Below are 12,386 nucleotides of genomic sequence, written 5' to 3' on the forward strand. Positions count from 1 at the left end.
ACTATATAGGAATCAGCTCCTGCCTCTTGGGGTATGGCAAAGAAAATGCATATATTAGTTGACATCTTCTGTGTAAGAACTTACTGTTCTTCAGCAATGCCTCATAACGCTGTCTGTATACGATCCAAGCCCATTTCTGCAATCCTCACATGAAGGGAGTTGGGACTGTCCCTGAACACTCTGACACTGTAATTAAAGTTCTTCAGCAACCACCACAGGCTGTAAGGCAGATAGGAAGGAGGCAGTGGAGACTTGAAAGCTCTTCTAAGATTGGTATCACAGGAAACTTGGGTAGCAGCTGAGTGAACAGGAGAGGGAAGCTTTTATGTACCAATAGAAATGCCCATTATAAGGACACATGACCTGATGAATAACAGAGGGGTGCAGCACTTCAGGGAAGGATAAGACAGTCCACCTGAGCAGTTAGAGGTTCTATACTGGAAAACAGGAGGAGCTGTGTTTCTATTTTATTCCATTTGCATGATACAGAGAGACAGGTTTCCTTATTCTCAGGTAGAAGTTTCTAACAACCAGAGCTCTCTGAGGAGAGAAAAACTTCTTGGCTGGGTGTGGTGGCTCAAACTTGTAATCCCAGCACTTTGGGAGGCTGAGGGAAGCGGACTACTTGAGCCCATGAGTTTAAGACCAGCCTGGGCAACAAAGTGAGACCCTGTCTCTATAAAAAATTAGCTAGATGTGGTGGCACATACCTGTGATCCCAGCTACATGGGAGGCTGAGGATTGCTTGGGCCCAGGAGGTCAAGGCTGCATTGAGCCATGTACACATCACTGCACTTAAGCCTGAGCGACAAAGCAAGACCGTTTCCAAAAAATAAGGCTAGGCACAGTGGCTCATGCCTGTAATCCCTGCCCTTTCAGAGGCCAAAGTGGGAGGATTGCTTGAGCCCAGGAGTTCAAGACCAGCCTGGGCAACATGGCAAAACCCTGTCTCTACAAAAAATACAAAAATTAGCTGGGTGTGGTGGCTTGTGCCTGTGGTCCCAGCTACGTGGGAGGCTGAGGCAGAAGGATCACTTGAGCCTGGGAGGCTGAGGCTGCAGTGAGCTGTGATCACGTCACTGCACTCTAGCCTGGGTGAGAGAGTAAGACCCTGTCTCTAAATAAATAAATAAATAAATAAATAAATAAATAAATAAAAGATCTCTATTAAGATAGTGAGTTCCTATTCAGTGAAGCTACAATAGGTAAATTACTAGGAATCAGGAGAAATACAGAGGGGAGTAGTTCATATATCATAAACGGGAAGAATTATCTTCTTTCCAAGATTTTTCAAAACTAGGTTCCTAGGAAAATGGCAAACCAGCAATTCTTATTGAGCTAGTGTGTAGAGAAAGTTATGAATCAAAGAATCACAGTTGTAGATGGCTCAGGTTCGGCAAAATACAGTTCCAGCTGTGTACATGGGCACCTGTTGCAGAAAAAAAAACCTTTGTTACACAGGCTCACCATGTATCTATTTTCAGATTATTACCTTGAAAAATCAAAGGTCTGTGACTTCGAGGAAGATATTAATAATTCCTATCAAAGTTTCTTTCATGTATCTTTCTATCCACAATTCAATGATGATCCTAAAAGGAAGGTGGCAAATGTGAGTATAAACTGATAAAAAATTGAGGCACAATGAGCTTAAGTACATTGCTGGGTCTAGGATCCTTTACCCCATTTTTAGTGTTTCTCTTTACTCCAATGTATTTGAGATCAAACATCATCTTCCTTCACATTCTCCTATCCCTTCACCCTGGGTAGAACAAGGTCAAGGTGAGTATTTTGCGACACATTCAGTAAACTCTGGGGCTTAAGATGCAAGATTCTTTGGTTATTAGGTTTTATGTTTTTTGGTTTCTCTGGAAGCTGAGGGCAGTGAATTTTATTTGCAGTCTTTCTCTCAGTATTAGGAACTTTCGATTTTTTTTTTTTTTTTTTTGAGACAGAGTCTCGCTTTTTTGCCTAGGCTGGAGTGCAGTGGTGTGATCTCGGCTCACTGCAAGTTCCGCCTCCCGGGTTCATGCCATTCTCCTGCCTCAGCCTCCTGAGTAAGCTGGGACTACAGGTGCCTGCCACCACACCCGGCTAATTTTTTTTTTTTTTTTTTTTTTTTTTTTGTAGAGACGGGGTTTCACCGTGTTAGCCAGGATGGTCTCAATCTCCTGACCTTGTGATCTGCCGGCCTCGGCCTCCCAAAAGGAACTTTGAATTTTTATAACAAATAAACCAAATAAATTTCATGACCAGTAAGATACAAAGGAACAAAGTCCACAATGTATTGTCTTGATAACTAAGAAAATAAGATACATGAAACATGTTTATGAACTGTAAAGCAATGCCTAAATAATAGTCATGTTATTAGTAGCAATTATCAACAGTAAAGGTATAGCAGAAAATTTTTGAAAAGTCATGAGCTATGTTAATTCAATGACCAGCTGCCTGAATGACAGTTTAAAAACCACCTAAACTCCTGGTGTCTTCTTTATAAAGGTCCCCCAGAAACTATCCAGTGTGCTGATAATGGCTAGAAATTCGCTGGACTCCATTTATGGTAATGCTGGGTCCAAACTGCACAACAGCTAACTGGAGCCTTAGTTGATCACAGGCCAATCTAGGGCTCCTGGCAACAGTAGAATGTCCAAGTTCAGGGAGGGATGCTGACCATGACCTAAAATACTTTCTTACAAAAGCCATACTAAATCATTTCAATACAGTGATTAAGGTTGCTTTGGGCCCTTTTCTTTCTTTCTTTTTTTTTTTTTTTGAGATGGAGTCTCGCTCTGCTGCCCCCGGCTGGAGTGCAATGGCGCCATCTCAGCTCACTGAAACCTCCGCCTCCCAAGTTCCAGCAATTCTCCTGCCTCAGCCTCCCAAGGAGCTGGGATTACAGGAGCCTACCACCACAGCTAGCTAATTTTTGTATTTTTAGTAGAGATGGGTTTCATCATGTTAGTCAGGCTGGTCTCGAACTCCTGACCTCAGGTGATCCGCCTGTCTTGGCCTCCCAAAGTGCTGGGGTTACAGGTATGAGCCACCGTGCCCGGCCCGCTTTCTGCCCTTTTCTTAACGCTTTTACTATCTTTTAATTCTGAAGATTAACTGGGGAGAAATTATAATCAGATGTTACTCTCACCTGTTTTTTTAATTATACATACTTTAGATTGCAGACTGAATACAAATACTGATCAGAAGCCAAAACACCCCACACATTACTTATCAATCAACCCAGGCCAATCTGTCTTTCAACTGTACATTTTTGTGTTCTTGCCTCACCACTTAGTAAAATAAACATAAGAATAAATAGCAATCCAATCCAAATAAGCATCTCTCATCTATAATTATCTGAAGCAACGGATTTAAAGATGGGTAGAGTTAATCCACCTCACCAAGTACATCTTCAATGCCTGTTCAGTCATGCTTCAATGTCTACATTCAATTTATAGAGAATATGAATATATAACATTGTAGAGGGAGGCTTCTGGCAGATCCAGTCTGACAAGAACAAAAGGTCAAATAGTTCTTTTGCTATTCTGTGACAGTTGAAGAGTCTCTGGGTTGGAGAGTTATGTCTAGATCTGGAATGGATCACTCACACAATTAAGTTCTTGTCAGACCTAAAAACATGACAGCACAACTTTCCCCAGGCAAAAGGACAGCCAGATGGAAAGCAACTATTTTTCTCAACCTATCTCAAAATTTGAAATAAGAATGAGAATAATGGAAAAAACCTTTCTAAGTTTTAGAATATACTTCTACTTTGGTTGCTGGGGTTCTTATTTTCAGGTGGCATTTGGAAATCTTAGGAAAACATAATCTGATTTCTTTCCTCATTGGAAATGGGTTGCTCAAGTGAAAAGCTAACCCTCTTATCACCTTTTAACTCAGAAACTGAGCACTAAAAGCTATTATGGTGTAGACAGTACTCAACTATTGAATCCATATGTTTATTCATTATACACTGACTTATACAACACTGTTTGCAATGTAGAATTTAGATATTCATATCTCAGCTGATGAGTAAACATTTTGAGTTTTTTCCTGCTGATGCTGCCTGCAAGCAACAGTTCAGTTTTGGCATTTTCATCATCTTTGTCTGACATGAATTTTTGTTTTTGTTCAATTATTGGCAAAATAGAAGTATTGCACCAAAGACAAATTATTAGGCTTGCTATAGGTGGCAAGTATTTGGCTTCAACCAGATATTTATTGTGTGATCAACTATCAAGGAAAAGAATGTATAAAGTTTTGGAAATACATTGGTGAAAACACTATCAAAAAGGCAAGATGCCTTGAGAAGGACCTTTCCTCCTTCCACATATACAGTATATGAACACATTTAAGACTACTGTTCAACTTTCAGCGATGTGACTTCGTTATACATTTTGGAGACTTAATATGTACTAAAATAGGGGACTACATATTGCCTAAAGGTTAGACTCTAAATCAATTATTAGTGACTAAGTTCAGCACAGGTTCACAGAAGATTAAGAGATAAAAGGATCCATAGAGCTTACCTACTTCAAAATGTGATAGTACTATAGATGAAAAAACTGGAGGTCACAAAGATTATTTTACTTGCCTAATGCTCTACAACTAAATTTATGGTAATGCTGGGTCCAGAACCTGGGGTTTCTCTAACTCAGCAATCTTTCCATCACTATTATTTTGTTAACCTCTGTCATGTTAACATTACAATGCTATCAGGTCCCTCAAAAATCATGGGAGGCATAATTCCTGATAGCCTTGGAAATTATAGTGCCTCCAGGTTCTGGGTCTATAAACGTCCCTCATTCCACAAAATTAATATGGTATCTAGTAAGACCTGAATGCCAAATCAATACAGGCTGATGCTGCAAATATTTTTTAAATGTTTTCTGCATTTTATCTTCTAGGTCTATGGTTAAATGTCACTTTTTCAGACATGCCTTTTCTAGCAAGCTTATCTATGCTTTCCTGTTCTTCATATAACTTTACAGCACATACTATATCTTGAAATAACACAGTTATTTAATTATTATATATCTTCTCAAATATATTAATAATTCCATGAAGGCAGGGTCATTTCTGTTTGATCCACAACTGTTTATATAGCACCTACCACATAGTCTCGGCATATAAAAGAAGCTCAGATATTTGTTGAATAAACAAATGAATTTCTCTCTCTAATTATGGTTGAGGCAAGCCTTATGGAAGCCCTAATTATCCCTTTTAGCCTGTCCTAAACTTGATATCTAAGCCCAAGGGATTAAAGTTCCAGGGAAGTAGATTTTCCTGAGATTTTAGCTCAGCAAAAGCTACCAATTAGATTCAGAAATGGAATGAGCAATTTTGTAGGACACTGATTTCTTTGTCAAAAAGAGGCTGGAAAACCAAGTGCCCAGGTAAATGGAATCTCTCTGCATTAGGCAGAAGGTCAACTTTGACAAACTCTCAGGTGTCTTCCAACTCTTAAGGCTCTGGAATTTGTTTCTTTTCAGCTGTTTGATTTTGAATTAGGTTAAAATAAAGTATACATACAAATTTCATTAGGAAATAATCTAGGAGAACCCATCTAATGAGACTTAGAAAACTGATTATTCAGGCATGCATGCCCATTTACAATTACTTGATACATGCGTATTCTACTGAGAATACAATTTGCTATATAGGTCCTTATACATGTAACTCAATGAAGACAAAGACTAAAACAAGAGTTTTAAAAAAGTTTTTGTAGCATTTCAGTTTTAAACATATGCATGTGTGTGTGTGCACATGCACGCGCACAAACACACGTAATTATTTTATCAACTCTGAAGAAAATGATGTTGAGCTCCTACACAGTAAGCAGCTTGTCTAAAGTGCTAGAATTGTCAGGTTCTAAACTCCCCAATCAATGCTCTTCTCACTCTCATAGACCACAATACTTTTTTTTTTTTCTGAGATGGAGTCTCCCTCTGTCTCCCAGGCTGGAGGGCAGTGGCACGTTCTTTGCTTACCGTAACCTCAGCTCGCGGGTTCAAGTGATTCTCCTGCCTCAGCCTCCCAAGTAGCTGGGATTACAGGCGCCTGCCACCACGCCTGGCTAATTTTTGTATTTTTAGTAGAGATGGGGGTTTCACCATGTTGTCCAGACTGGTCTGGAACTACTGACCTCAAGTGATCCGCCCGCCTCACCCTCCCAAAGTGCTGGAATTACAGGCGTGAGCCACCATGCCCAGCTGACCACACTACTTTTTAACTCTAGAATTACCCATCCTTTAGGCTCAGCCAAACTCCCATCCTCATCTTGGATTGAAAATACCTTTCTTCCAAATTTTACTGGGAAAGGACCAAATGAAATTAAAAAATATATAACTTTTTTTCCATAGGTGTCTATTAAAAAAATCTATTTTATTAGACAAATTATAAACATCAAATATAAACAAATTATAACAACAGTGATTAAAGAGTTGAAATACTTAATGTAATATCTCAACAGCTTTGAAAATTGAAAAGCAACAGTTATTAAACATGATTTTTTCATCCAGTTCAATGAAAGGAGATTTCAACTCAGAATAGCTATTTCTTTAAATCAATTAAGACCTTAAGGAATATTTTTTTCTGCAATGTTTAATGAAGTACTGAAAATGAGATAAGGATTTATCACAAAGTATATGGCAAGGGAGAAAAGATGCAACATTATTTTATTTCGAGCTACTAGATGGTTCTCAAAAATTACACAGGGAGTGATTTAATGATTATAGACAACGTAAAATACATTATCTCATTCTGTTTTAGAGTTTAAAAGAAACTTTGAGACTATCTAATTCAATTTCTTCATTTCTTAATTGAGGTAATGGATTTGAGAGTCCCCTTGCTATAAGTACCTCTTCTTGGGGGAGCTCATCCTTACGTGAAATACCCTCAACTTTCTAAGAAAATCACAACCACTTATATTTTTTCTATGATATCTTATGGCACAACAATTACATATTGAAATCTGCATTTCTAAAATCCAAACATGCATTCTGCTGTATGCACAATCATGTGCAGTGTCTCTGCCATGGGGGGTGCTTTTCCTTAACCAACCTTCCAGCTATAAAAGGCAGGAATGAGGAAACCTTGGGAAAGGGATAACATCTTTGATATTGTCAACACCCAAGACGCACTGCAGGTAGCGTTCAAATCCCATCCCAAAACCTCCATGTGGCACAGATCCAAATCGACGAAGGTCCAGATACCTGTTTTTCAAAAACAGAAAATCATCATCTATATATATTGTATAAGACCCGATGTTATGATTAGAATTTAATGTTTCAAACGTATTTTGCAATCATTTGTTATTGTTTACCTCACTGTGATAGACCAGTCTTTCCCCTCCACAGACAGACAATGGAAAGGAAGAAGCTGAATAATCTATCCAAGGTTACCCAGAGAAACAGCAGTGGATCCTGTCATACAGTCATGGGCTTTGGTCCTTTTTCCTTTTTAAGCTATTATATTTATGCATTTATGACAGAAAACTTGCCTCAGGAGGCTACAGCAAATTTTCTATAGATTTACTAATTTTCTTGAAAATATACACCTCTTTTATTTCTTGGTAGGTTAATCACAATGTTTTCTTTTCCTTCCCAAAATCATATTGTTCAATACACAGAGGAGAGTGCAGAGTTTTGCCTGTTACATTATGAAAAGATATCCTATAGATTAGATTATAAGCTACAACAGGGCAGGAACTGTGCTTCATTCAACTTTTTATCACCAGGGAATGCTCTAGAGTAGGTGTTAATTACATGAAGTTTTGTTTGAAGGCACAAAAATATATGCTTGAATGCTGGAGTGAGGAGAAACCTTTAATTCTCTGCCTTAGGCCTAGTGAAGATGCCCAGAGTCATTTAGCTGACATGCTAGACAGCCTCTGAAACCCATCCACGCACATTCTTTTCCCACTAAAGACCACAAGGCAAGACAATGGCACAGCCATGACTGAAACTCAGATTCTAACACACCAGCACTGGAAAAAGTTTTAGGAAGAAAAGAGGAAAAGGGCAACTATAAATATTTTATTATGTCATTTTGTGGGGAAATTCTTGAGTTATATAATATTGATTAAAACAAGTTTATCGGCCGGGTGTGGTGGCTCATGCCTGTAATTCCAGCACTTTGGGAGGCCGAGGTGGGCGGATCACTAGCTCAAGAGTTCAAGGCCAGCACTGCCAAAGTGGTGATACCCCGTCTCTACTAAAAATAGGAAAATTAGCCAGGCGTAGTGGCGCCCGTCTGTAATCCCAGCTACTCAGGAGGCTGAGGCAGGAGAGTCACTTGAACCTGGGAAGTGGAGGTTGCAGTGAGCAGAGATGGAGCCACTGCACTCCAGCCTGGGTGACAGAGTGAGATTCTGTATCAAAAAAAAAAAAGAAAAAAGACAAAAACCAAGCAAGTTTATATTTTCTTGAATGATTTGTAAAATCAGTTCTATAATAAGACGTAAGCAACATAACTTGTAGCCACTTGGTTCCTCAATCATAAAGACTGTCCATCAACCTATTTCCCCACCATTAATAATAATGGCTACATATACTGGTATTGTAAGGAGTTAAGTCTAAGTACTTATCTTTTTAAAGGAAAAGATTAACTCCAAACAGATGAGTTGTAATCAGGTAAGAGATCAACATTACAGGGATATGTAGTATAAAACTTCAGATTAGTAAAAACTATAAGAAATAATGGGAGGCACATTCAGTTATTCAGTCTTGAATAACTGAAATGTTTAGTTGCTAAATTAACTTTAAAGTTTACGAGGCAGGGGGAAAGAGTACACTTTGACTCAGTGATGAAATGAACAGCACACCAAACTACCTGTCACAGATGCCTACAGGACCTGACCTGGCTGCTACAAAGTCCAGCAATAGTTTTAGATGGGTCTAAATTTCTCATACATTGATATTGAAACACTGGCATGAATATCTGCAAACTGTCAGCAGAGGGGTTCAGTCTGTAGCATTTTTCTTGCCTTTGCTTCGATAGATGAAAAAATCCATTTCTAAGAAAAAAATTTTCTAATGTATATGTATTTGTTTGATTGTTGTTAAATTGGTTCCAGGGTAGCGAGATTATGGAAGAGATGCTACGAAATTTGTGGAACTAGTTACAGATTTAATTTGCATATGGGGTACAGAAATAGGAAGTGAGTAAATTCTTAGCCATCTGGGGTGGCTTCTCACCGTATGGTGGAACACTAGCAGACATCACAGATATGAAGATGTCTAAGGTCTCTTTTACCTTTAATATACTAATATAGAAGGAAGCAAATTCAAGGAGATCTTAAGGATTTGAAAACTTTAGTTGGGAAAAGAATGATTAATAAAGACTTTCAAGGCCTAAACTTATTTAACCAATTTTTTTTTTTTTTTGAGATGGAGTCTCACTCTATTGCCCAGGCTGGGGTGCAGTCTGTATTTAGCTTTTTTTTTTTTGAGATGGACTTTTGCTCTTGCTGCCCAGGCTGGAATGCAATGGCGTGATCTTGGCTCACTGAAACCTCCATCTCCCAGGTTCAAGCGATTCTCCTGCCTCAGCCTCCGGAGTAGCTGGGAATACAGGCACCTGTCACCACGCTGGGCTAATGTTTGTTATTTTTGGTAGAGATGGGGTTTTACCATGTTGGTCAGGCTGGTCTCGAACTCCTAACCTCAAGTGATCCACCTGCCTTGGCCTCCCAAAGTGCTGGGATTACAGCCGTGAGCCACCGCACCCACGGTGGCTTTAGCTTTTTTTTAAGGGTAGTGGTTTAGCTTTTTTTAAGGCTAGTTTTTACAAACTATAAAATACATAAGCTTGCTCAATCATCAGGCTTATCTACCTAATAGCAAGACTCAGAACAAAGAAAAGAAAGGGGGTAGGAAACTAGCATTTACTAAGCTTCCACTCTATGTAGATACTTAACCTGTATTGTTTCATTTCATCCACACAATAACTCCGTGAAGGAGATAGTATCATTCCATTTTATAGCCAAAAAAACAAGACTTGGAGAGATTAAATATGCCTAAGGTCATTACTGGTTAATATAAGGCATTCAAAGGCCATCACCTGAAGCCAATTTTAGATTTTTTTGCATCTCTGAAACCTATCTCCTTCCATACCAAAAGGCGAGGGTGTAGGTAACTTGCCCCTTCCTCTTCCTGAGCACAGCAAAAGGATTAATAATATTGTTGGTATTATTATACCAAGATCCTGAAGGAGTGCTAATACAGAAATATAAATAAAAAATGTATATATATTGAAAAGTACTTGAAGAAAAAGTCTGCATAAGGAAAACCAAAACAACTTTGAGGAAGTGAATGTATAAGTACAGACACGTGGTCCTCCCTAAGCAGCTTGGATTTCTATAGTTCGTGGAGGCATTAGGGATCACTTAGCTCAAGCCCCTAATTTCACACATAAAGAAATTGCAGCATAATGCTTAAGAGCAAAGGATTTTTTAAAATTAATTAATTTATTTTTTGAGATGGAGTCTCGCTCTGTCACCAGGCTGGAGCGCAGTGGCACGATCTTGGCTCATTGTAACCTCCGCCTCCCAGGTTCAAGCAATTCTCCTGCCCCAGCCTCCCAAATAGCTAGGATTACAGGCACACGCCACCATGCCCAGCTAGTATTTGTATTTTTAGTAGAGACAGGGTTTCACCATGTTGGCCAGGCTCGTCTGGAACTCCTGACCTCAAGTGATCCACCCACCCAGGCCTCCCAAAGTGCTGGGATTACAGGCGTGAGCCACCACGCCCGGCCGAGCCAAGGATTTTGATTCAGAGAGATCAAGCCCCATCTCTGTCCCTCAAACTGTGTGACCTTGGCTAAGTTAGTTAACATCTCTGGGCCTCATGCCTAGGGAGTAATAAGAAGGGTCAGGATAATAGTACCTAATTCAAAGGGTGGTAGGATGATTACATGACATAATATAATTTTTTTTTTTTTGAGACGAAGTCTCGCTCTTGTCCCCCAAGCTGGAGTGCAATGGCGTGATCTCAGCTCACTGCAACCTCTGCCTCCCAGGTTCAAGCGATTCTCCTGCCTCAGCCTCCCAAGTAGGTGGGATTACAGGTGCCTGCCACCATGCCCGGCTAATTTTTTTATTTTTAGTAGAGATGGGGTTTCACCATGCTGGCCAGGCTGGTCTCCAACTCCTGACCTCAGGTGATCCACCTGCCTTGGCCTCCCAAAGTGCTGGGATTACAGGCGTGAGCCACTGCGCCCAGCCAATATACATAAAATTTTTAACATAATTATCTGGCACACAATAAGCAGTAAGTAAATGAGAGCTATTATTACTATTTTTCAAGAACCCAAAGGAAGTAAGTAATCTTCTGAGCCCCCAACCCCTTCCCTGACCTAAGAACAGTTAAGTTCATTGTTTTTAACACTCTTTCATGGGGTCTTGGGGATACAAGTAAAAATGCTTCTAGGCAACAGTCAGACAAGCAGCTAGAGTAAGAATTATTAGGGGCCACATTCTTACCATTGGTAGACTTCTGTAAGTCCCGATCTGTTAAAGGAAAATAAAATTCTTTCAGGGAACGGCAATAAGATAAATATTAACCACTAGACATTTATTCTGGGTGTGTGCAAAGAACTCTTTATAAAGAAGTAGACGACAAAGCCTCTGCTCTCAAGTAATACTCAATATAGTTGAGGAGCTGAAACCATACAGTAACTTAACCAATAGCACAAGGTGTTATCAAATAAATGGTTTACACAATAAATGTTATAGAAAGAAAATATGATCCAGAGTCCAAAGGAAGGGATTCACCTGAGATGAGTTTATTATCCTGTGACATAAGAAAAGCACTATTATTAGGCAGGGTGCAGCGGCTCCTGCCTGTAATCCCAGCACTTTGGGAGGCCAAGGTGGGCGGATCACTTGAGATCAGGATTCCAGACAAGCCTGGCCAACATGGTGAAACCCCATCTCTACTAAAAATACAAAAATTAGCTGGGTGTGGTGGTGTGTGCCTGTAGTCCCAGCTACTCGGGAAGCTGAGGTAGAAGGATTGCTTGAACCTAGGAGGCAGAAGTTGCAGTGAACCAAGATCATGCCACTGCACGCCAGTCTGGACAACAGAGTGAGACTCCATCTCAAAAAAAAAAAAAAAGAAAAGCAAAGCACTATTATTACTAGTTAAGGTTGTTGGGAGGCACACACAGACAAGGGACACAGAGATAAAACTTTCATTCTTCAACATTAAAACAATAATATAGATTCTGAGGCTGCCTTCATAATATGGTTGCACATTGATTCTTGTTTGAGAACTATTAATAAAATTTTAAATTCTTAGTGGTAATTGAAATTCAACTCAGCCCTTTAAAAAATGTGTTTTGGACCATAGTGCATCTAATGTGACCAGGAATATGAAAAATTCAAATATACA

General features: G+C 39.5%; 1 protein-coding gene across 3 annotated transcripts in view; it reads right to left on the reverse strand.

The window, feature by feature from the left end:
- Positions 1-6,651: 6,651 nt before the first annotated feature.
- The window catches only part of NARS2 (asparaginyl-tRNA synthetase 2, mitochondrial), a 137,994-nt gene continuing 132,259 nt past the window's right edge, over positions 6,652-12,386 (reverse strand). For 2 of the 3 annotated variants that reach the window (XM_522122.7, XM_009423821.5), the window contains exons 13-14: positions 11,477-11,503; positions 6,652-7,205 (exon numbers count right to left, since the gene is read on the reverse strand). In XM_522122.7, the coding sequence (XP_522122.4) occupies positions 7,061-7,205; positions 11,477-11,503 (172 nt within the window). In that variant the 3' untranslated portion in view covers positions 6,652-7,060. The remainder of the gene's footprint in view (positions 7,206-11,476; positions 11,504-12,386) is intronic. The other variant, XM_009423820.5, reaches the window with a different exon arrangement.

This window comes from Pan troglodytes, chromosome 9 (genome assembly GCF_028858775.2).
Source record: "Pan troglodytes isolate AG18354 chromosome 9, NHGRI_mPanTro3-v2.0_pri, whole genome shotgun sequence".
Classification (NCBI taxonomy): Eukaryota; Metazoa; Chordata; class Mammalia; order Primates; family Hominidae; genus Pan; species Pan troglodytes.